The sequence below is a fragment of the Uranotaenia lowii genome, chromosome 2 (assembly GCF_029784155.1).
Source record: "Uranotaenia lowii strain MFRU-FL chromosome 2, ASM2978415v1, whole genome shotgun sequence".
Lineage (NCBI taxonomy): Eukaryota > Metazoa > Arthropoda > Insecta > Diptera > Culicidae > Uranotaenia > Uranotaenia lowii.
In genome coordinates this window covers 268,417,919-268,444,822 of record NC_073692.1, presented here as the reverse complement: position 1 = coordinate 268,444,822, position 26,904 = coordinate 268,417,919, and the positions used below count along the sequence as shown (strand labels likewise).

General features: G+C 34.6%; 1 protein-coding gene across 3 annotated transcripts in view; it reads right to left on the bottom strand.

The window, feature by feature from the left end:
* Window positions 1-26,904, bottom strand: part of LOC129747816 (oxysterol-binding protein 1) — an 83,507-nt gene that overhangs the window by 36,251 nt on the left and 20,352 nt on the right. The window contains exons 2-6 of one of the 3 annotated variants that reach the window (XM_055742173.1): window positions 22,700-22,789; window positions 14,553-14,657; window positions 7,193-7,381; window positions 6,816-7,074; window positions 6,581-6,740 (exon numbers count right to left, since the gene is read on the bottom strand). In XM_055742173.1, coding sequence (XP_055598148.1) covers window positions 6,581-6,740; window positions 6,816-7,074; window positions 7,193-7,381; window positions 14,553-14,657; window positions 22,700-22,789 — 803 coding nt within the window. The remainder of the gene's footprint in view (window positions 1-6,580; window positions 6,741-6,815; window positions 7,075-7,192; window positions 7,382-14,552; window positions 14,658-22,699; window positions 22,790-26,904) is intronic. The other 2 variants (XM_055742174.1, XM_055742175.1) reach the window with 2 other exon arrangements.

Below are 26,904 nucleotides of genomic sequence, written 5' to 3'. Positions count from 1 at the left end.
CACCCTGTGTCAAACACGTTATTTCATAAGCATAACTTCATACATAAGCATACTCGCTTGTTCTAATCTATTTTTGCTAGAAAGATTGTTAGCTTGTAGAAAAACGATAGGATGGAGCTCTCCCGAAGACTGTCTAACAGAAATCAGTATGTAATGCTGAACGGATTTAAAAGTCATCTTCACCCCTTAAAGTAGGAGTGCCTCACGGAAGTAACTTGGGCCCCTTGTTGTTCCTCATCTACGTCAATTGCTTGCCTAACTTGCAGCTCTACGGAAAACCACGATTATTTGCTGATGATACCTGCTTGTTGTATGCCGAAACAAATCTTAACGATATGATCCAGCACAAAAATGAACTTACATTTCTTTTCCGAAGATGAATATATTTTATTGAGGAAAGTATTTGAGATAGATAACAATTGAGAGAAGTAGACATAGAATTAACTAGATTCTAATTTTGATATTCCATTTGTATGGAAATGCACGAAGAAGTAAAAACTGCAAAAAATGCTTTGTAATGTACAACAAATAATTTACTCAACAAAAATAATTTGGTTCAGCAGTGCTGTTGACAAAATGATTTTTTAAAGTTTTTAAAGATCGCCTAACAGTCATCAAAATAAGCTGAAATATTGCCAGTGTCGTTGTATCATCGATTGAATCAACATTGGGGTTGAGAGAAAAGCTTTAAGAAAGTTGAACAAAGAAGGTATATATGTATAATTTGTGAAGCCAAAGATTATCGACAATATTAAGTAATAAGCCATGACGTCATTTTAAAAATCTAGATAAAATCATTCTTCACCATATGAGAAGAGAAAACAATAAATCTAACCATATGGATACATGCAAAATGAAAAAAAAAATAACTAGGTCAGCTCTTAAAGCTTCTAGGAATATCGTCTACGCGTGATTTCGTCGCTGATTGTTCAGAACCATTGTCAGCGTTTACGCGATGAACAAATAAACAAACTCCCTTCCTTCACACAAAGGAAACGAAATGTGATCCCCGTTCCAGGAATGACTAGCAGTAGCACACAGGGTTACCTTCGACTATGCTCACCGCACCGATATTAGGCGGACGCGCGACATTGGTAGGTACCTACAATATAAAATTGAGCTTGTGGTGATTTCTGGATGGCTGTGGATACACACTGTGACGACTGACGCTTGGGGTAGCGTTTGTTGGAAGTTATGAGGAAGTGTTTATGCTGGTTCTGGAAATTGCTTTTGTATCGTAGATTGCCCCTTCAAGGTCGACCACTTTTTTCACGTGCGGAAGAATCAAAACAATGTGTACGTACCTAGCCCTATGTGGTGGGAAGGTATCGATCGGGTCGGGGCAATTTTGAATCACGCATTGGTCAGGTTGTTTACTAAGCAGATGGGTGACTGCATTTGTGTTTACTAATTGGAGTCTTGAACTGAAACTTTGAGGTTAGTTAATTGTGGAATGAACCTTTAGAAGATTTCGGCTCGTTTCAATTTGTGTTATGGTCCCTTTACCAATTTACCAGTATGTAATTTTTGGTAGGTACTTTAGTTTGTTTTAAAAGTTTTTCTTATTTTGTTTATTCGATATAACGCTTGAAAACTTATACCAGTGCCAAAAGCATAGCCAATTAGAAGAAAAAAAAAACAATAATTTTTTTATTATCAAGGAAAAACTGCAATATGGATTCATACTTTCATATAATTGTTTGATAACAAATTGGTCACCTGCCACAACATTTGAAAAGTGATTAGTCGCAATTGGATTTTTTTTTCATTTTGTTCATAGATGTCTTCGTAAAACAAACCAACTCGTCGTGGAGGTGAATACCCTTTGTTTAGCTATCAGTTCCTCATGTGAGGAAACTTTGTCAATGGGATTAGTAGCGGTGTTGATTCACTATTTCGGAATATAGGCTTTATAGGCTATCAACCTTCTTTCTAGTTATTGAAATAGAAGACGACAATGACGCGTTCCAAACTGGTAAGACGTGCGCGGTCCAGTTGAAACGTGTTACTACTCTAGGTTGGTCAGTGGTTTGTTATCAGTCCCTTTGTTAACGCGTGTCATACATATGAAGAAACAAAGTGTTGAGCATTCACCCTAGCCGTGATGCAGGAAGAAGGGAATAAGTGGGTAATGCAATTTTTAATGATGATAAATACATCGGTGTGATTGTTCAAAGAATGCAACCTTCAAAGATATTCGTTACTACAATAAAAGCCCCGAAAGTTGTCCTTGAACATTATCCTTCATCCACTTTCGAGTCAATATGACACTATCAAAAGTTTGGTGGCTTGTAACTTTATTTAGACACAACCACATAAAAAAATGTATTGGGACCCTCAATGAATTCATGAAATCGCAATAAAAAACTCAATAAATTATTGCGACACATTCAACAGGACATAACTTTTTTACCATTGGGTAAAAATCAACCAAATTTTGCACACTTTCTCATTGGGGTGTATTGTTTACAAGCTGTCAAAATCAAAGTCGTGTTTTTCGATTCAACGAAAAAGGAGATGAATCGACGCGAGTCGAGAGAACAAATTCTTTCCAAACACCTGGAATTTCATGTCTTGTCGCACCCGCAGTTGTGAAAAATGTTGAAAATTCACCATTCAACCGTCTCCAGAGTAATGAAGCGGTTCCAGAAGCTGTTGACGTTGGACCACGGCAAATGAGCTGGAAGAAAACCAGGACCGGATAACAAAAAGACGGAGGGAAAGGTGAAGCCTATGATTAAAGCAAACCCCAACGTCTTAAGCCGTGATTTGGCTAAAAAGATCGGCATGTCGCAGAGCTACGTCCAGAATGCAAATAAGAGAGCTGGACTTCATACATACTTCATAACTTTCCAAACCGCGATGAGCGGCAACAATCGACGGCTAAATATCGGGCACCAAACTCTACGAGAAGATGCTGACAAAATATGGCTGCTGTGTGATGGACGACGAAACGTATATAAAAGCCGATTTTAAGCTAATTCCGGGGTTGGAGTTTTTCACCGGCAAGAGTAAGTTCGATGTGGACGACAAATTTAAGAAGTAGAAAATGTCGAAGTTCGCCTCCAAATATCTCGTTTGGCATGCCATCTGCTCTTGGAGTGAGCCTTTGAGTGACAAACGGCACAGTTAATGGTGAGATCTGCAAATCTGAGTGCCTCGAGAAGCGCCTTTTTCCGTTCTTGTAGCAGCACGATGAAGCTCCGCTATTTTAGCCAGATTTAGCATCATGCCACTTTTCTAAAAGTGTCCTGGAGTGGTGTGAGGCCAATTCTGTCCATTTTGTTCCAAAGGACATGAACCCACCAAACTGTCCGAAGCTGTGCCCGGTGGAACAATACTGGGCAATAATGAAGCAGGAACTTCGGAAGAGCAAGAAGACAGTCAAAGACAGAAAGAACGTGTTAAGAAAATGAGAAACTGGTACCGGATGACACTGTAAAGACTTTGATGGAGGGTATCAAGCGAAAATGCGTTCAATTTTACACTCAAGGCACCATCGATTAGCTTTGCTTTTGATTTTTGAAGTAAATAGATATATGTATAAAACTACCCTAAAATTTTGGTTTGATTCAAAACATTAGGCATGATATTTTCGATGTCGCAATAATTTTGTGTTCGCCCTTCAGGGGAAGGGAGGGAAGAGGCGAACTGAATGCGCATGAGCAGACAGTCGTACCTACAGTACAACATTCAATTTAAAAAGACATACCTCCATTCAACAGGTTAGAACTTGGTTATCTGAAGAGATACTGAGTTACGGTTTGCACAAGTTGACTGGTTCAGCAAAGAATTTATAAATTGGTACAAAACGATTAGATGTTTCGATTCCAGATTTAAAAGAAAATCGTGATCGTATTTTGCGAACAAAATGTTATTTTATCCATACAAACCTTACATGTAGTTGAAATTCACTCATGTTACTTGAACGTTACTTGAAAATTCTACAAAAGGACGTATATGTTTTGGTACAAATTGCTTAAACCTTAGGGTCTAAGAAATTCAAAAATGACCCCAAATCGAGTCAGTCTCATGCTCATATTACCCAATATGCGCATTTAGGAACACTTCCCGCGAATCATATAAGCGCTACGATGTTTAACAAAAATATGATGAATATAAATAAATGTAAAGTTCTTCCAGATTTTTCATAATTCAGCAGAAACTCCCGCTTGATTGTTTTGACTGCAGCGACCTTGTCGATTTGTTTTGGATTAGGAGCTTATCAATCACTTTGTGAAAATAGTTTAAAGTCAGGAGGGGTGAGTAACCCTTTGAGCCAAACGGGCCAATTTTAATTAAAAATGTTTTCGATGGGCCGCACTCTAAATAACATTGATTTATAGTATGCAGAACTTTACGTTATTTTTTTAAACTTAAAATATTTGACAAAAACAAAACTTGAAAGGAAAAATAAAGCGAATTCATTTGTTCGAAAACACAGAAATTAAACACCATTTTTTTATAATACAAGGCGAATAATATCAGCCGAAGTTAATAGGTAAATCATGATCATTTTAATCGCTTTGTAATTTTTCACGAATATTCGTAGAAACATCATTCATATAGTTAAAGTTCAGTTTTAACCGTTTTCTGAGAAACCCCAATTTTTGTTCCAAATGATCATCACTTCCATTTAAAAGTCTACTAAAGTTAATCCACAGCGATACTAACAGTTAGATAAATATATTTGAAGAAAATCACTGCCTTCTCAGGGTTCAACGTAGTAGCATCGTTATCGAAAAAGATTGACTTAAATCTTTTTCCCTGTGCATACTTTCGAAAAGTTTATTTTCAATTTAATTTTTGTATTCGCAGACCCGTTTTCTTCTCTAGCAACTGCGAAAAAACAGTTTTTCAATTTGAAGGCCATGGAGTGGTACGCCACCAACAACGTGCAGGTGGTTCCCAAAGACAAGAACCCTCCCAACACGCCAGAGCTCCGCCCAATTGAGAAATACTGGGCTATTGTCTAGCGGAACCTAAAGAAGGCCAAAAAACTGCTAAAGACGAGCAGCAGTTCAAGGCAAACTGACTTTCTGCGGCGAAGAAGGTGGACAAGGTGGCTGTACAAAATCTGATGGCAGGGGTTAAGTGTAAGGCCCGGCAATTCGGATTTGGAAAAGCGGAAGCCTAACTGAATATTTTTCCTGAATTTTATACTAATTAAACTTGAAAAAGAAATTTAATTTGATTTTTTAAATAAACGATTTCACCGATTTACACGCGTTTTCCCTCAACCAAATTTCACCCTTTCACCCCACCCCACCCCACCGTATCACCCTTTAAACGAAGCAGATTATGAAATACTTATGACTTTGCATATTTTCAAGTAAAATAACTCAATTTGTCAATATTTGGCATGACATTTCTATGAAATTATTGAAAATAGTATCGCAGATGATCGTCACAAATGTCGTTTGTCGTGAATTCTGAGTTTTTTCGAAGCAAATGCAAACTAGTAAAGTACACATTTGTTCAACTTGGTGACATATAGTTTTTTTGAGTACGAACTGGTATTCTATGATTATCGACAACTCTCATAGAAAAAAATCGTGGAGTGAATTCAATTTGAGAAAGGCTTCGCGGGCCGCACAAGCATGTCTCGAGGGCCACATGCGGCTCGCGGGCCGCGTTTCGCTCATTCCTGGTATAAAGGGTAGATTCGAATGCAAAGTCTGATTTAATTTCCAATTCTTCGATCCGTTGGACATTTCTTAAAGACGTAACATGCAGAATAAGTGTAGGTACCCATCAACATATGGTCGAATCTAATATGAGTGAATAATATTAGTTGAAATAATCATTAGAAACATTTGGTTTGGTCTATAGAAAAGTTTGTTTTAACTTATACACATAGCTAGAAGCACGCTCAGAGGTCAGATTGCAGTAACTTTTAGAAACGTTTTCAATTTTCATGTGCCGATAGTCATGATGTATAAGTATCTACGTTCCTGCCTCATTCGTATTTTCCAATCACACGTCAAAAACTTCTGTTCGTACATTTTTTTAAAAGATTTTTGAAAATCAATTTTACAGATTTGTAAGAGGTACACGATATAGTGATGTGAAATTGTTACTTGACCTGTTAAGAATCGTCATGCGAAATTCAAGGACGATACCACGAGACATAAAAATTAGAGTCAAAAGTAATTTTTAAAATAAAACTTGAGCGATAATGAGCGGCCCCTATAAGTAGACCAGTCACCTTATGTCTCAAATCACAGAAATGATCCATTACAGAACATTTTAAACTTTTTTAGTCCAAACATCGAACTTAATAAAGCAGAAATATGTATTGTTTTACTTGAATGATTCGTCTTAAGGTTATTTTGGCAGTTGAAATTGAATATTCATTCATCTTATGGACTTGAATATTAGATTTCTCGTTGTTTCTTTCCAGAAATTCGGGTTGACATTACTTATTATGATAAATTTCCAACAGGAAAAACATCGTTGTGATACTGTGTGCCACAGCAATTCGATAGCGACATATGAAGTCATCACAAATTAATCCCTTAGAATGTGTGGTGTGGCATCATAGACAATTGACTAAATTCATGTGAAAATAGGTACTCACTTGGCCTGTGACGGTTGGCAGCCTGCTCCAGATGTGAATGCTGTCTGGCAAGCTGTTCGACCATCTCCTCCAAGTTGAGCCTCTGGTCACGTTCGTGCTGCAACATCTTGGACCATTTGTGGCCCTGTGTCTGTGCCGTCTGGAGATAATCGGAGCAAGCCTATAGGAGGAAGGATGGAGAGAAAAAGTCGGTTGTTACTATGAAGACAACAGTGAATAATTTGGGCACACTTACATTTATCATGGCATTGGAGGATATTCGAAACAGCGTCGCACGTTCGCTAACAATTTTCGATTTATTTGCTAGATCTTCACCGGATTCCAGCTCCGATAGGGCACGCTGTAGAGCCATGCCATGCTTCGTTATCAGATCATAGCACGTTTTCAAATTTTCTAGTCTAACAGTCAACTCTCTTACTACTAGGTTGAGTTCTTCACTTGGTATCGTATTGGCTGCCGTGTCTTCTTCTTCCTCGTCACTTTCCATAGCCCGTCTGTAAAGGGATGGTAAAATAGAGAGAAAAACAACATTACAATCGCTGAAAATAACCTGGCTGATGACCGGTCACTAGGCATTTATTCGTAGAAGGAAATGAAAACGAGGATACTTACATTGCCTTCGCCTTGGCCAGTTCCAGAGCCGTCACCCAGGACTGTCGTTCTACCTCGTTGGCAGCCTTTATGTGGAATTGCTGCGTTCCCCCGTTTGATATCACAAAAGTACAGGAGTCAACCGTGTGGATTAAAGCTCCGTGAAGGGAAATTGTGCCGCGGCAGGTGTGTGTCATCTCCGCCTGGTTTCTGTGGAAATCGTCGTAAGACGGAAAAGGGGAAAAAGAAAATAATATTGCGTTTCCGCCATTAGTGCGTGATGTCCAGCGAGGAAAAATCACTTTTCTTTATTACAGAACGAGAAAGAGAGTATTTAAGCGCACATAAGTTTAGTTGGAATAGTATCAGAAGACCGGGAGATGACGAATACAAGCAGGAACTACTAGCTTTATTAACATTGAAACGAAAGCACTAGCTGAACCACCACCGCATTTTTTTAATCAGAAGAAAAAAAAACAAACCATCACCTCACCTATTGCTGATATTGAGTTAAAACAAATATGCACAACTTGTCAAATGTTTCTAACTTTTCTAGGCTATATGTATATAAGATAACAAACAATATATTCAACACAAGTCCCAAAAACTATTGCTCGATTATCGACGAAATCTTCAATCACTTTCTAATCTATCAGTAAGCTTAAAATATATTCAATATAAAGTTGGAAGCGTGTGTGAAAGCTTTTTGATAAAAAAAAATGAAATCTGAAGTTGGAACAAGGTTTTGAAAACCTGAAGTCTGTGAATGACATTGTTTTTTTTTTAGATTGTTCCTTAGGCCAATTTGGGACCTTCCTCCACCTCATACGCTTCTTTCGAAGTGGGAGGAACAATTTATCCTTAGGATAATTTTATTTTACCTAAATTTTTTTTTCTGTACGACTTATGTCGTCTTAATCCCGCGTATGTCCATCACCGTACAATTGAACATCTGATTCTTCGTCAGATTCTATCACTTTTATCTTATGATACTTGTCAGGATTGGTCATATTTTCAAAATTGTTTCGATGTTTCAGATTAAAAATTTGACATCAGCTTTTCTGAGATATCTAGAGTAAAGCACCACAGAATCCCAATACCAAAACATACTTTTTTAATATTCCTTATGGTACAACTGTGTTCAGTGTTCACTCTTGAGCCACGAATTCGAGCCCAAGATTAACATCAAGTCGAACACAGTTATACCGGATAAGTTTTGTCCGCCAACTGCAACGTTGAGGTAAAGTCGCGAATGCCTGGTATTAAAACGACTATAATAAAAAAAAAATAATTATATTTTGATACAGGGATAAAAATCAATTTTGTGGATTTAACTCGAAGTCCAAAATCAAACAAACAAATGTGAGAATCTTCTTTTTCTTACTAAAGTCTTTTTAATCAAAGTAACAGTCAATTCTGTTTTTCTTCTTTTTTTTTTTTCTTTAGACATAAAAAAAGAATTATGAGAAAAGTTCACGAATGCTTTTCAGAATCATGGCGTAAAAAGAATTTAGTAAAAAAAGTGTTAAATAAAAATTCAGTATTCAGAAAGAGTTTACATACATGTTAAAGAACACTTCAAATCTTATCATTCACTGACTTCTGATTCAGTATAAATCAAAGCCAAAATTTGAACTTTTTTTTGGTGAGATTCAATTCTACCGGAAGATCTAGGATAGCGGTAAAAACTTTCATTGGACACCTAAAAAAAAAACACTTAAATAAAACAAAGCTGTCAGAAATTATGAAGCATGAACTTTTTTTTGATTTTTTTTTTATTAGGATCTAACTACAAATAATATCGTGAAACATAACTTAATTTTAAAATATAAAGAAACTAGAATAAATTACCTTTACATTGAATCAAAAATCATCAAATTCGGTCAAAATTTGTGGGTAAGCCAACAAACTACAGGTAAAATTTCCCCAAAACCAATATTTTTGCGAACAGCTTTGGAAACATTCAGAATTCAGGTTTAGAAGTCGGATTCAGTTTACAGAGTCAAGTTATATTCAGATTTAGAATGCAGAATGTTTTTATTCCAATGTTACGTTACGAACTGGGTTTATTTTTACGTGGTTGAAGGCTGAAAAGCAGGGATTCATTCCTCGTCGCCAAAAATACTTCATCATTGGAACACAGATTCAGAGCGGAAAAAAATCAGGACTAGAAACTACAATTTAGACTCGGTAATCAGATTGAAGTAAAAAAATTAAAAATTCAGAACAAGAAATTAAAATTAAGACTCAGTAATAAAATATGAATTTGGTAATCAAGATACATATGTAGAATTCAGAATTAGAAATAAAATAATCAACGGAAACGAACTTAAATTGAATTATTACTTCATAATCCCGAAGAATGGTTAAGAAGTTATTATTGTAAGTAAAAATCAATCGAAAATCGATCAAAATTTAGAAAGGTTCGATCGAAATAAGTCATCTGTTAATGTGAATTGAATTTTAGTATTTAAGAATTTTGAATGTTAAAGGCCGAGCAAAAGATCACAAAAAATATGTTATAACTATCGGCTTTTAATCAGTCCTAATTTTTCTATTCAAAATCATTAGTTTTCAGACTTCTACAACCGTTCAAAGCAAAATTGTCCCATGTGAAAAAAAGTGAAAACGAAAAACAAACGCGATTGAAATTTCAGCTTTATTTTCAACTTTCTCTCTTAAACTAAAAATTCACCGACAGTTTTTTCATAGTGAACAGTTCAGGTTAATCATTTTACAATGAAACTGTGAGTTAATCATTTTACAATGAAACTATGAAATAATAGGTAATAATAATAAAGTACATAGTGCATACGGAAAAGTGTTGAGAAAAATTTCTCTGAATAAATCACTCAAGGCTCCTCGTTTTTCCTCCACCCTGTATTTCAGTGTTTTTTCGGTGAATAATATAATGTTATTTAATGTTAATTATATGTATATATGTTATTTAATGTTAATTCAACCGTTTAAATTCATATTAAGAGAATTTTTTGATAAAATTTGCATTTTTCATAGAATCTTCTCCAGTGTGACATTTTTGCGTAGAAATATCAACAGGCAAAGAAAACAACTACCTTGATGAAATGTTTTTTATAAGTTCAGAACAAAGTATACTTTTTTGTGTTTTTGCTCGAAAGTAAACAATAAAAGAGAACGTTTCCAGCAAAAAGTGAAAATGACCCAAAAGTCACATGGGACCAGTGTGCAAAATAGGGGGCATCCAGAAATTACGTAACGCTCCTAGGGGGGGGGAGGGAGTAAGCTCGAGCGTTACGAATTGTGACATAGGGGAGGGGGGGAGGTATGCTCATCTTTACGTAACGATTTTTTTCCTTAAAAATTTCAGTTTACTTAATCGCAGCTATTTTTATGTCATGCCATTTTCGCAGAATGATAAACATACCAAAATCTGCTTTAAATTTGTAGGCTTCAACATGATTGAAACTGGTCTGTAACCTTTCCCCTTTAAAGATTCTGAGATAGACTTCGACAAATGCGGATTGAATATCCTTGAAATAACCGTTGGAAAAACCGAATATTAGGTTCATTCACCCGCAAGAACTCAGTTCAACCTTAAGACAGAAATTTTACTATTTTTTTCTTAATTGATTTAAAAAAAATACAATTTTGATTATTCCGACGAATACTACCAAGTGGAATATATTTTGCATCACAAGTTATACTCCTTAAACAAACTAAAGTAAACAAAGTATATCATCAGTGAAAAAGCATAGAGCAACTCGGATTAAGACAATCAATTTATTTTATCAAAAAGTTATCATCATTAAGTACTAAGAAGCGATTTGGATAGATATAAATTTCGTTTTCTAAAACGTTTAAAAAATTATGTTAAAATCTTTTTTTTATCTTCGATAATCGGTATTTAAAAACATTAGAAGATAGAAGGGGGGGGGGGGGGGTAATTATCAGCGTTACGTAATTTTCGAAGGGGGGTGCAACGTAGCGTTACGATTTGTGACATACGGGGGGAGGGGGTCAAAAAACTGCATTTTTTGCGTTACGTAATTTATGGATGCCGCCATATTCGTTTCAATTATTGAAAGCCGGACGCAACACAAGCTCAAAGTCGTGCACCACCTATTCCTGTAACAATGAAGCTTTTCGACTTTCAAGCTCACATGAAGCCAGCATTGCCGTCAGTCTTTTCCAATTGAACAAATACTTGTACGACTTTCAGTCCAATAGGAATGAAAGCTGGAAACAGCCTTTCAATTTTCGATGACTGTGTGCGCTGTTCATATTCATATTCATTTGAAAGGCAGACATTTTCAGTCATGAAGGAATGAAAGAGCGCCAAGGAACGCTTGAATACAGCAACAACAACAAACACTACTGCGTGCGGCGGTGTAGATGACATGATGCGGTATGCAAATTTGATTGCACACAAGATTGTTTTGATGTGCGTTGCTTTCAGTGATTATCTCGGAATAAGAGATTGTTTTGGTCAGATGGCTGCAACGTTACACGATTTGTCTATGTATCGTGTGACCAACATCTTTTAAATAAGTGGTCGTGAATCTCGTTTTTAAGCTTTTTTCCCTCAGATTTAAGCTTTTTTTGCCTTGAGAGCATAGGAGACGAAAGTTTAAATCTGAGGAAAAAAGCTTAAATCTGTCAAAACGAGGGGAAACAAAGGGGAAATCTGAGAGATGTGCTCCATACGGTTTGAATAGCGTTGCCGCCGTCTGGTTTTGGTATACACATACGTTTATCTTTCCAATTATAGTTATATGAAATAGCAATTCAAAATATAAACAAAAAACATTAAAAAATGTTTTGGTTATTTTTCGTTTTAAAAAATAATGATCTTCAAACTATGTCTTCAGTAGGCGACGGACTACGCGATTTCGATTACAGCTATCATTTAAAACATCTCGTAGTGCCTATTCATTCTGAATATGAAAGAAAAAAATATACAGGAAGCGAAAATTTTCATCAAGTACCTACAAAAATATTCATGAACAAAAACATCAATCATTTTCAATTGAATATGACTGGACCGGCTTTCAAATGAATTTGAAAGCATTTTGACAGGAAATGAATACGGTAGAAAGCTCCTTTACTTTGAAAGATACAAATACGAAAGCTATTTCAAAGCTTTGACTTTGACAGAGAGGATGCTGTCAGTTGAGTGAAGATTGAGCTTTGACTGTGAAAGTTTTGAACACTGCATGGGACAGTTTTGCTTGGAACGGCAGTCTAGTCGAACAAAGTATTCAATCAAATTTATAAAAATCGTAAGTACACATAGTAAGTGACCAAAACAATTTAAACAATGAGAATGAAAAGCAAATCTAAAAAACCTTATCAATTCAACAAAATTTCCGAAATTCATTTTATTTAGCCTGAAAATTATTTTTTTTTTAATTTTTACTTTTTATTTTATTTTTTTTATATCTTTATTTGAGAGGTTGTCAGCCACAGGTTGGTTCGCCTCTGAGAAATTTAAGTTCATAACGATGTTTTTAAGTTTCAAACCAAAGTTGAACGGACAGCAATTCAGCTTCCAAAAAAATTTGCCTATCATCAAAATTTATCATCACAGGAAACAAATTATCTTTCGGGAAAAAACGGCTTTCTTCGAGATTTGAATCTCGACCTTCCTGATGACAATCCAGAACGTGCCACACTATGCCACACATAGTGGAGTCGGATAATTCGCTTCTCAACCTCAAAGTTGGGAAAGTTTTCGTAGCTGGTACGTCTTTTAGATTTCTTGGCACCATTACGAAAGGGTGTAAAGGGAAACCCTCTTCGTGAATAGTACTTTTCTTTCAATTCTTTCTAAGTTTAAAGCCAAAATATTACTCAATTTTGGGATAATAAATTACAAGTAACCTAATATAATGAGGTAATTTTAACCTCAAATATTTCGAATGTATGTAGAAGGTCGTATGGCAATGCTTAAAAATAAAATATTGAAAAATTTCTTGAATAAAATTAAAGACTTCAAAATTCTGTAGAAATCATACAATCTAACGATTTTAAAATATCTATTATTTTCATTTATGACGCCCTTCTAATATTTTAATTTATGACATGGAAACGTTAGACAACTCACGTAAAAGACACTTGAAAGTCCAATTTGAATCTTCCATGTTCAGTATTGACTTATTGAGTACCTTTGTATCAAGAGTATTCGATAGCAATTCCATAGGGCTTGTGATATAGCTCAGTTGGCAAGTCTGTTGTCTCCTGAGTCGATGTCCGCGAGTTCGAGCCCCAAGAGTAAACATCGAACACAGTTATACCGGATAAGTTTTTCAATAACGATCCGCCAACTGCAACGTTGATAAAGTCGCGAATGCCATAAAGATGGTAAAACAACTATAATAGAAACAAAAAAAAATAGCAATTCCCTTAGAATTGAGCTTAGAAAGTAAGATTTTTTTATTTCTTCAGTCGGTATGAAATGTTCATATAGTGGAATATACTTCCTTAAAGAAATAAATCTAACAAATAAAAACTTCAAAAATCAAAGAATGAAATAACTTATGATTGAATGTATAAATAACACAATTTAAGATAAGGAATAATATTTGGAAATAACAGTATGGAAGCAGATAATAATTTGACAATCTTGGCTCTAAAATAAAGATAGTATATTCCTCTAAATTTATTATTTCAAAACGAAATTCATTTAAAAAAATATAAATTTTATTTCGGTATTATAGTTTTAAGATTTTGGAGTCAAATAAAGAGTTTAAATTTAAATTTAGAAGTTCGGAATCACAGTTTAAAAAAAAAAATCCAGAACAAGTAAATCACCAAAATGCGGTGTATCAAACATACGATTTTATCGAAACAAGTTATGACACGATTCTGTTTTTTGCATATGAAATTCAAATTATCCAAAAATACTGCAAAGATTTCTTCTAGCTGATTCCTGGATAACTTAATTTATCAAATAGATATTTGTAACAAAGCATCGAAGTATATCTCTCTACTTTTCCAGGACATAACACAATATATGTAGGTTGGATCGAATTGACTCAAGGATTGCCAAAACTATAAACTATGCAAGACTATGCTATTGCACTAGAACACGAAACGCGCCCACCACCAAAAAAAAACAAAATCCACACCACCCACAATCCATATTAGCTTACTAATTTGATTTGATTACAAACGAAACTGCCACCGCGCGCCGATTGATAGCTTCATCCAAGGATCATGGACATTTTTATTAGTGTACAAATGCTTCATTATTAATTTTCTACAGCCCAAATGGGAACATTAATTCGCTAATCTGGTTTAGTTATGGAATGTGTGAGTGTGAGTCAGTGTTTGTGGTTTATCCGATCGGAAACCCAATAAAATTAATCAACATTTAGGAAGGGGTTGTTTGTTATACTATTACTTCTTTCTTTTCTTTTTATCTTTTTTCGATTCTGACGGTGGGACGGAACTCAGTCTAGTAGGTGAATGAGGCGGTCGAATACATTGCATCATGGATCCTTTGCTCCTGAAAATTGGTTAATGCTAGGTTTTAGAAAACAATCAGAGAGAGTATTACTGTAAGATGGGATAGGGCGAGATTTATTTTTGGGAAAGATACTGGCGGTTGATAGTATGCTAAGGTATGCAAGCTGATTAGGGAATTCTATTTCGGTTCTACGTTAAGCACTACAACCTAAAATTGCTCAATTTTGGGTCGCCTATTGACTCCTGTCATTGATTCGGAGAAGCAAAGTATACTGGAAAATATGAAACTATTCCGAACATGCTTTTTGCTCTCGGGTTCAATGCCAAAATGTTCAGTCGATAGGAGAGGAAGCGATAAGAAAATAGGTCGTTAAATTTACAATAGTTTTGTCGCGTTAACTTTGTACAGATAGTGCTATAAGCACCGAAAGACTGCTGTAGCGTGAAATCCAGCAAAAGAATTCAGGCTGATTTTCTACGAGGAATTCGACGAACTGTTCCGCAACTACTTGAGGCGTAATAATGTTCACAACACACTTATTAAAGTGTGCTGCTGATGACACATTCCACGCGCTTGTACCGCTCAAAAGTGATTTTTATCCGTTCGCGTATCAAAAAATCTCAAAATTGTATATAATTTTGATAATTCAAATCACACAAAACCAACGGAAAAAAGAGAAAAAAGTTTTTTAACACATGTGTTAGATGATTTGAAAATCAGTTTTTTTGTTGAAAAAAGTGGTATTTTTGATAACTTTTACAAAATCATTAATTTTAATATATGGATGATTTTTTTTCGGAAATATTTTTAGTATGTTCAGAAGCCAAAAAACACGGCTTTAATTTGTAGAAAAAAAAATTTGTTTATAACCAATATAGTTGGTTTGAAAAGCGAACAAAAACAGTCGCAAATGAGTGAATTCACGTCACAAAAAAAGGGAAGTTTTTAATTTAACGAGAAAACTGATATTTTTTTAAATAAAAAAATTAGATTTTCTTTAAAAATGATAAGACGATTCTGGAAAACTAAAATTTATAGAAATCGGTTGGAATCTAGCTGAGTTACAACAGCGCGAATGAGTGAATTCACGTCACAAAATTTGATTTTTCGTTAAATTTTATATGAAAATGTGCTCTGAAAGCTGTTTTGACCCTCCAAATGGTCGGATTTTGACAAATCGAGCATAATTTAGTTGATTTTTTAATAAGTTCATTATTGTCAAATAAAAATACAAAAAGATTAAAAAAAAAATAAAAAAAAAAATTTTCTGTGAATTTTTAAATAAAGACAGTAGTTATTTTAACATATGATCCCTAAATATGTCGCTATTCAAGTGCCAATCAAAATAAGGAAAAAGTTAGGTGCAGATACTAAAAATTCGGAACTAAAGTCGGAACAACAAAATATCGTTTTTGAAAGTCTACATAAAATTTGAAGACTCCAAAGAATGGTTCAGTATAACCACAGTATAACTTTATATTCCGTGACGTGAATTCAGTCAACTACCCTGTTCTGTTTGAACTGAGTGAATTCACGTCACAACTTCAAATCAGCATAACTTCGTTCGTTGTTGTTCAATAGAGAAGTTCCGTACATCAAATTGTGGGTAATTGTTTTCTTTACAACTCATTCGAAGACACTGATATTCTATTTCCACAGAGAGAACAGGAATTCATAGATTTATGTACTAAAGTCCGAAATGGTTAATTCTAGCGTGAATTCACGTCACAAAAGTAATTAGTCACAACAAAAACAACTTAAATTTTATCTATCATTCACAAACATGTCTATTCGAACGCATTTAAATATTCAAATAAGTTTACATGAATAGTAAATTATTCGGTGTATTGTTTTTTATTATTAAATACTGAAGCAGCATAATAGGTAATATGACAGGTTTCAGGTTTTTTAAAGGTTTTTTTTATTTAATTTAATAATCAAGACATAAGTTTATTCTGTTTTAAAGGATTATTAAATCTAATAAAACTTACGTGAAACGATACTAATTTGAAGCTGAAATTGCAGATTCATAGCATAAATTGCATTAAGGGAAAACCATAAACAAAGTTTATAAAATATGTTTGAACTACATTTGAGCCTACTGATAATTCTGATCTATCTAGATCAATTCATGGTAGTTTGTAATGGAAAGATATTTTAACGTCACTGACGAGATATTTCTTATAAAAACACTAGTTTGTATTAGTTCATTTCATTATTTCATGAAGAATGTGAACATAAGGTCTTAATGTACTGTGATGGGATGAATCATCCCATAGGATGAACATCCTCGAAAAAAAAAAGTCATAATTTACTCCGTGAATCCAATATGCACGTGTATAAGATAAAAAAAATTTCACACTTTCACACCTATTGAAAGCCAAAAACAGAATATCACCAAACCAAAATATCTACTGCGAAGTATGATTTTTCATATATTTTTGGGTTTGACCAAATATTCATCCATATCAATGCATTTAACGGTATTTATTTCACAGAAAACTGTATTTTCTCTAGGACCCTAGTTCACTGAAATTGAAGAAATTTAAAGCTTTAAATTCAAATCTATCGATCATCGGATTTCAGCTCGCTAGGAGCTCTTATTTTGTCTTCTTCAGCTCAGTAGTATATAAAAAATGCAGAAGTTTTGATTGAAATCTGTAGGTTGTGTTGCATGATTAAAAAAATGAAATACATTTTCAATTTTATTAGAAATTAATTTTAAATGGTTATGAGTTTTGACCATGGGTGTACGGGTTCACCTAAATTTTGGCGTAGCAGATATTTTCTAGCACCTACCGCTCTGAAGTTTTTCAACATGTTGCTTATAAATTATACCTAATATTGTAGGGTTTAAAGCATAATTTTTCTATAAGAAGAGCAATTTACCATGGGTGCGCGGATTTACTGCAATTCTGCCAAAATCAACTTTTTGCATACTAAAGGTAAAAAATAACGGCATTAATGGATTCGAAAAAAATTATAGTATGCTATAACACAAATTTCCTTTCAAGTCTATAAATGCCGTTATCCTTTCTCTAGGGTGTTGTGAGCCTACTTGGTTGAATGAATCAACTGAATCAAAGCAATCGAAAGATTCATTTTAATTCAACCACGGTAAATGAAAAGTTCAAATACCGGTACTTCGATAGCAACTTACTATCTTCCTCAGTGAGTATTCTTTACCTTTAGCTTGCAAAAAACTTGATTTTGGATGATTGGCAGTGAAACCGTGCACCCATGATAAATTGCTCAACTTTAGAAAAAAAGAAGAGAAATTGGAGAACGGTTGAATTTAAGGAATTATGTTTAGCAAGTTATATCGTGAGACGGATTACTATGAAAATAAAATAAATACCAAACTCTAAACCATGTCTCAACATGAATTTTAAATCAACAAATTTTACTTATAGTTCCGTTTTATTCATTTCTGGTAAAAAAAAGATTCAATCATATCTTAAAATTATATATTTACTTATTTATTATTATAATTCAGGTATTTACCATTTATCTGTTAAGATGGTAATTGAATCAACATCAAAGAAATTGGAAAACGGTTGCCATTGACTGAGTGAGTTTTAGGAATTATGTGCATCAAGTTATGTCGTGCGACGGAAAACTGTGAAATCAAAAATTATCAATCAACATTGTTTAATCCATATGTTGATTTGTTTCTCCTAAAAAGTTTTTCAATTGGTTAATATGCATTTCAAATACCTATCATATGTATCTGATTTGTAAGCAAATCAGATTTAGGACTGAACGATAACCTCTGGTCACAATCATTCACCACAAAGTCTACAAACAAAACTTTCCTTCAGCATTTTGAAAACAATATTTAAGTATTATTTTTTTGGTACTGTTTATTTCCGTGTATATTAAGTGACATTTAAACTGACTAAAATATTCTCTTTACCAAACATCTCACTCAAAAACATTTTGTATTCTAAAGTAAGTTGAGAACTATTTCACCCTTTATAATTTACTACGGCGAATTTGCAGCCATTCCGTGCACCCATGATGAAATATCATTTAAATTATTCAGTTTCATAACTTCATACTTCTTCATACTACTTCATACTAAACAAAAAAAAAACAAATTGTGTTGATTTTTTTTTTAATTTATGCCTCCAAAACGAATTTTTTTAACAGGTTTTTTTGAAAGCCTAAAATACGATTTAAAGTCTGTCGATAAGTTTTGATGAAAAAGTTTTTTTTAAATTTTTTTTTCTTGATTTTTGTTGCATAATTTTAAAGTTTTGACTAAATTTGCCCGGATATTGCCCGGATTTTTGGTCGTTAATTTCGAAATCAAATGCCCATATTTTGCATTTTTTGACTCATCGACATAGAAAAAGTTCAAATCTAATGTTTTGAGTTGGTCTGTGTTAATCTTCGTATCGAAAAATTATAAAATTTTCAAAGGTGAAGGAAAGTATTTGATAAACATGAGAAAGCGAAGAAAGAACATAAGCCGTAAATATTTTAAGTTAAAAGAATGGATTTGGTTAGACCAAGCGGAGCAAATGTAGGATGCCCGAGAAATTGGAGAACGGTTGCCATGGACCTAGTGACTTGGAGGAATAAAGTTCATCAGGTTACGTCGTGAGACGGAAAACCATTTTAATAAAAATAAAATAAAGAGTTCTCGAATGAAACCGTTTATGGGAAAGTTACAAGTCGGAATTGTACAAGAAACTTCTGAAAAAGTTCATGGTAAGGAAAAAATTAATCTTCAATAGAGAAAAATTGAAAAGGAATTTTGTGAAGACAATTGTGAATAGGATTCTGTGAACAAATTAAATTAATATAACCATGCAGAAGCTATGGTCAACAAAATTCCGGAGTTTGCTGAAGTCGCTGAAGTCTACATAAAATATCATAAAGGTTGTCATCAGTTAACCCTCGTCCGCCCAGAAATTTTTACCCCTCACTGTCCCCGGAGTGTCAATTAAGCACTCCTAACAAAAACCGCCTTATCTCTTTTGTTTCCCAACGGTTTTTGTATAAAATTTATAGTTTAAGAAATGTAATTCAAATATGTTTCTCAGACAATATTCAGCTACAACACTTCAGTTTTCCGTTATTCAAAGTCTAAGGAAAAAATACGAAAAAAACATGCTTCAGAAAAAATCTGTAGATCAGCTACGAAATGCGCATTTTTTTCTCTCAGGGTTAAAAAAAGCTGAAATTAGAAGCTATACGTTGCGCACAAGGATATCCTTTTTTGGATTTTGTATGATCATTATCACAAAAAATGTTAAAAAGTTGTGTTAAAACCGTACTATTTAATCAATGCACCCTCAAAATTGTTTTAGTCACAGTACATTTGAGTACATATATAAATTTTGAAAGGTGGATTGGAAAGTTTACTTAATTTGACAGATTTTGATTCTCAAAATACGAAATCAAGAAATTTTGATGAATTTTCAAAGGCAGCTTTATTACAAACTTTTTGTTCATTTGAAATTTCCTAGATTTTTTAACACTTAAAATCAACTTTGCACTGGATTTCGAGTATACTAACGCAAGGATTTCGTAATAAAATTAAATTCACCTGAATTCACCGGTTCTAGTGAAGTGAAGTTATTACATAAGTGCTGCGATACTTGTCAAATTACGTCAACATTCCAATCCACTCTTCAAAAATTATCTACTGTTACTTAACCTTCCTTAGGGTCTATATGGCCCGAACTGTACTTTCTTCTGACTTTTCGTGAAATGAGAATTTCTCACTTTTAGATTTTTGAATAGGGTTTTCAGAGTAACCCAGCAAAAAAAAAAAGGACAATTAGCCGGTTAGGGTCGTATAGACCCGGATTATTGTTTCGTTATAAAATCAAAACTTCTGAACCGATTTTCATAATACCATTTTGAAATCGTCCAAATGTCAGCTATCAGATGCTTCTTAAAAATTTGAGTCTTGATTTTTATGGTCTTCATAAAACGACCTCAAAGCCAAAAAGTCCTTAAAAAACAAGTGTTTTGCATCAAAGATAACTGATTTTATTGAAGTCGTAATGAAAAACTCTTGATTGATATGAACTCAGAAAGATTGAAAGCTCATATAGAAATAAAAAAAGTTCTTGGATTTACAGACGACAACCGTAAGTGGTGACCAATTTCATTATTAAATCGAAGATTTTCAACATATTGAGGACCAAATCTGAGGTATATCGACTTTTACTTTACGCTTTTTGTTACCCTGAGCACAACTAATCTGAAATGTTAAGTTTGAACTTTGAATAATATTATATAAGAAATCAAATAATACACTTCAATAAATTCAAGAATTTGAAATCTCCACATTCAGTCCATTTTATGTTGAAAAACGGCTCAGCGAATTTCTGAAATTTCTCGTTGTATGTTTTTCGCAGTTCTTAATGAGATAGAAATATCACAAACAAAGTTTAATTAGTCCATTAGTTTTCATGTTTTTTCATGTAGATAAAATGATTTACCAGCCCAGTTTTATAAATATAAGCTTATTATTCAGTAGAAAAAATAATGGTTTTCAAGAAGAAAATCAAAGATTTTTCGTTTTCTTTATATTTCCGTTCATTACATATGACATCGGGAACTAAAAACTTTCTTAACTTTAAATGAATCTTTAAATCAGCCAAAGTTTAGCTGACAAAGTAGAATTTCATTATTTCAACTGGGGTGGTCATGACCTTTGTTCAAAGCGCCATCTTTCTTGACCATTTTGTCTTTCGGCTCAATTTGCAGACACCAAAAAAATTATAGTAATTTTTTTCCTCATAAATAGATACTGAACATGTGGACAATTAAAAAATGGTATAGTTTTGAAAATTGGTTCAGTAGTTTTGAAGATACAGCCAAGAAAGTACTCCGGGTCTATATGACCCTAACCGACTAATTGTCCTTTTTTTAACCGCAAAGGAAGGTTAAATAATTTTGTCGGTTCATTGATTGAAAAGTACGGTTTTACACCACTTTTTCCCCGACATGACCGTCAAATTTGACACCCTGAAACATGGAGCCATTTCACTTTCCCCAGATGCAGTACCTAGACTTGTGTTCAAGCAAAACAAAATGATTATCTTTCATCAGCACGCTCATTGTACAAGGTAACTATAGTATACTGCTACTGTCAGTTTTTTTTCTCTTACGGGGACCTTCAACTTCCAGTCGATAAATGTTTAAACTAAAATTGTTCCGCTGTGCCCGTACTTGAATATCGAGAATTTTCACCGCGTTAATGGGGCTTTATTTAGTCTAAATGAGCATCAAGAGTTTGATTTCAGTTTTCCTCCTAAGCAGCCGAATGCACGGTCTGCTGACGTACGAACATTAATTTAGCTAGACTGTTTTGTATACATATGCACAAGGTGCTATCTTTAGATGCTGGCGAAACCTCTGAAAGCGATTGATTCCGAATATCGGAATTATTGGTTAGTGTCCAGCCAGGCAGAGAAACAATTTAAAATAAGGTAGATTGAAACATGCAGAAATACAGAAAGGCTACACAGAAAATTGCTGCGTCTATTAGTAAATATTAGAAACAAAATCAGTGATCGAGTAGTAATAGGGTGTTGAAAAAAGTTGAACAAAAATGTGATACTAGATTTTGTATTTAATTAAAAACTATCATAAGTAAATCATAGGATATGGAGAACAGCGTGGACAAAACAGAACGTTTCGGTAAGAAATAAACATAAGAATTAAGGATGCGGAAAATGATGTAAGTCTGGGGTTGCATAGAGAATCGGTTCGATTGTGAAAAAAGCTCACGATTCGTTTAGATTTTTCGAACTTTTTATTAGAATGTACGATAAATGGAATCTTTTTCTAGACTTGAGCGACATAGATTTCGATAGCGTTACGACAGTTACGATAAGTAATGGAGCAATGGAGCAACAACTTGGCATTGAGCAATTTTAAGTTCCTATACTTCGAATGATGGCGGATTTTTAGCGATACTTGCGATAACTGATCGATGGAACGAAATAAAATAAACTGTGAATATTATAACTGATAATTTTGGAAAAGAAACACTGCCAGGTTAAACGGTTCGGTTCCGATGCTTTTCGGCAACAAAATATCGGGACTCTACTCACTCCGCTCGGGGGCCTTTCCTGCGACGTCGTATCGATAATTTGCCCCCGGCACTGCGACCCCCTGCAATCGGTCCGGTTCCATGCTCAGCCCTGTTCAATCAATAGCAAACCCCAGAGTCAAATCAATTTTGTTGGTTTTGGTTAATTTCTCATCAAGGGTTGAGAACGCATCGCGTGAGGAATCAAAATTTTTGACATAACAAAAAAAAAGGACGTGGTTAAATAAAAACTAGAAAATAAGATGAAAATGATAAGGTTGAATTTGATGAACAATGAGGGAACAGTTTGACATAAGAAGCGGAATTATAGGTGGAAAGCGAAAGATTCACTATTTCAAACTATGAATGTTTAGAGTTGCCAGAGACACTAACACACGCACCCACATTAATTTAATTATTTTTATGAACACTCCAAGGACTAATGTTTTTTCTATTGTAAACATAAACACAAAAGTGCGTTGTTTTTATGATGTGCAAAGATATTAGTGCTCAAATTAAATATTTGATAAAAAATTCTTTAACTTCTGAAATAAATTTACAGTGCATATGAAAATAAAAACTAAGCATCTATTGTATCATTCTCCATGTATACTATTATTTAGTTAAGTTTTTTTTTCCCGCATCAGAAATACATTCTATTTACCGATTCTCGTATACTTTGTCTTTGACAGAATTAAAACTCAATTAATTATAGCATACTTTCTTCGTTGCTCCAATACGATATGCAGTATAAGACTGTGTCGATTTGGGGTTATTTTAGAATTTCTTAAACCCTGAGGTCTAGAAAGGTTCGTTTTGGTTCAAAGCTCATCCATGATTTTTTGCAGAATTTTTAAGTAAAGTTTACACGAGTAAATTTTAACTTATAGGTTTGTTCGGAAAATTGAATATTTTGTATTGGAAAATCAACACCTTTTTCGTTTCTTCTGTGGAACCCAGCCTGCTAATTGGTCTTATTAGATAAATGAGTTACTGGTGATGAATGGGGCATTGTGGCATTGAAAAACAATAAATTAAATTGACATCACTGCTGGGTGCCTAGCCAGGTATAAGGATATATTGACAGTTCTACACGAACACAACCTTAGCAGGAGGCCTCAGCCCTAACCTCAAACCATGGGAGAACAGAATCGGTTTCTGAGAAGGGGGCATAATAAACGCGATTTTCCGGTACTAATATCAACAAATTCGCCCTGTGGAAAAGCGAACATCTGGGGTAAAATTATGAATCCTATTCGATTCGAGATACTCGTTTCGAGTTTAACTCTAATCGAATTAGAATCGGTATTACGTATCTCGTTCGAGATCTAAATTTTAACATACTAGATTTCGAGTAAACCGGGTAGTAGATCATCTCGAAACTTTCCATTCGAATCGAGCTCGTTCAAGATCGGTAATGCCAAAGTTGGTCGAATCGAACGAAACTCGATTGTTTCGAGTTCCAAAATCCCGCCCCTGTATTCGTGTTTTGATTTTTTTGGGTGTTCAGGGGTGCCAAGTGCATTGATATTTGGAAAATGATTTTATTTTTTTAATTGCATTGTTATTTGAAAATCTTCTCATGAGTACTGAGAATTTGCAACTTTCCCGTAGATTTCTATTCAAATGTGAAATTCAACGCATCCTTTATCTGAACGAAATAACAACTGTATGTGTCGCACACATAAATGATGTAGCCAATAATGTGGATATGTTCAAAATAATAAGAGCAAGTAGGCGATTATTTCCAAAGTCAACATAGACGGGGCTTTCATAAATTTACTTGTTTGTAACTGTGTATGATTTTGCATTCGTTTAGAAGTTGGAAACAACTCTTTTTGAATCTACCAAGCAGTACATGAAAATATATGGTCGGGATTCGACCAGACCGAACTGAACGCCATCAGCATTTTTCCGAGTCACTCAAGTTTAATGTACAAATATTTTCAACTATAGACATAGTCAGTAGAACGTAAAACCAGAATCAATAATTTATAATCCAAGGAATGCATTCCAGTGAATTATTTCAGATTTTTCGGCTTCGCATAAAAATAACATGAGTTTCAAAATATGCAGTCTAAAAATTTTCTCATGGCGTTCAGTTCGGTCTGGTCGAAGGCAGGCCATATGTGTTTCAGATGTTTTGAATTAACTTTGAAAATACATTTGCAAAAGATGGCTTATCTTCATCCATTTAGGGACGACCCGTAATGAATTCCAACGTTTAGCTGTTTCTAGTTAAACACTTTATTCAATTCAGAAATATTATGAGTTTAAAACAAGCAGATACTGATTCTAGAAACGCACCTAGCATTACTGGTGAGGCCACCAGCGAATCAATATTTGAGGTTATGGCTGAGGCCAATTTTTCGCCAATACTGTCGTCCGTGACCAACATATACATATTTGCTAAATGTTAGTGAATCTCGGGTTCTAAGCTTTTTTTTCCTCAGATTCAAGCTTATTGGCCTTGAGAGCATTGGAAATGAAAGCTTAAATCTGAGAAAACAACTTTGGTGAACTCAGGAACGTTATTTTCCCATAATATGGTAAGCATGCCATACCTCGAAACGGATCCATACCTGGCTGGAGAAGAATATGAAATTTTGACCAGAGGATCTTTGGCCTCCGAGCAGTCCGGATTTGAGCCCCCCCTCGACTATTTGATATGGGCTAGTGTTTCAAGCGAAGGCCTGTTGATCCTTCCTACTAAGTGTCATTTCTCTGTAAGTTTCCATCTCTGAAGAGTGGGCTTCAATGCCAGAGGCTTATAAATATTGCGAAAGTATGCTCCCGATTCAGATCTAGCCTGGAGACTGTAAAGCTTGCTCAATTTAAAATTGGAACAAACTTTTGCTCATATTGTGGCGCTCCCTGTGAACGGATTTGGAAGTTCTTGGCACCCACGTGTCGGGAATTTTGTCAGTTTCACGTATGTATTTTCGACATTCCGCAAACCGACAAACAATCAACATGGAAGCCGAATCTGCACAGTTTTTTGGAGAATCCTGCAATCCTAGAAAATTCTGGAAATTGCCTAGAAATATCGTATGGCGCGTTATCAAACGGTATAAGGAAACATTGACGACGATTCGGAAGCCTCAAGCCAATCGTCGGAGTGAAACTATCGACCAAAAACTGCGTGGTAAGATTTTGAAGACGATTAAGAGGCATTCCAATCTGTCAGACCGAGATTTGGCCAGAAAATCCGGTGCTGCCCATAGTACCGTAAGGAGAATTCGACTCCGGGAAGGAATCAAGTCGTATCGAGCTGGCAAACAACCAAAACAGAATAGTATGGCAAAAATCCGTGCTCGGATGCTATACTACCAGGTGCTGATTAAGTTCGACGGGTGTCTTCTGATAGACGATGAAACCTATGTCAAGGCTGACTTCGGGAAAATCCCAGGTCAAAAAATTCACTTGGCAACGGCTCGGGGGAATGCCTCCAGCTCCGCCTTATTGAGAAATACTGGGCACTCATGAAGAGGAGACTCAAGGCAAAGGGAAAGGTTGTCAAAGGCATTTATCAGATGAAGACCTGGTGGAATACGATAGCTATTGTGCTTGAAAAAAGCTATTGTGCTTAATAAAAAAAATCCTTTAAGGCCTTACGGATCAGCAAACCAACTTTTGGTAAAAATTGGGGATTAAAACCGAGGATGATACATTGGATATACTCGGCTATTGCGAAACCAAAAATTACTTATGCAGCTCTGGTGTGGTGCCCTAAAACAGAAGAAAAAACCACACAAAAACTTTTTGACAAACTTCACAGAACTATACTGCCGTTCTAAGCAAGAATGTCCCATGTGACTTTTGGGTCATTTTCACTTTTTTGCTGGAAACGGTTTCTTTTAGTGTTAACTTTTGAATAAAAACACAAACAAGTATACTTTTTTCTGAACTTATACGAAATTTTCATCAAGGTGGTTGTCTCTATGTTGATAGTTCTACGCAAGAATGTCACACTAGAGAAAATTCTATGAAAAATGCAAATTTTATCAAAAAATTGTCTTAAGATGAGTTCAAACTGTTGAATTTAATGTTATTCACTGAAAAAAACACTAAAATAGAGGGCAGAGGAGGAACGAGAAGCCTTGAGTGTTTTATTCAGAGAAATTTTCACTAAACACTTTTCAGTAGGCACTACTTACAGGATCCATACTCAACTATACATTTTTATAAACAAAGAGGAACGTATTTCTCAAATTACGGTTTAGCATT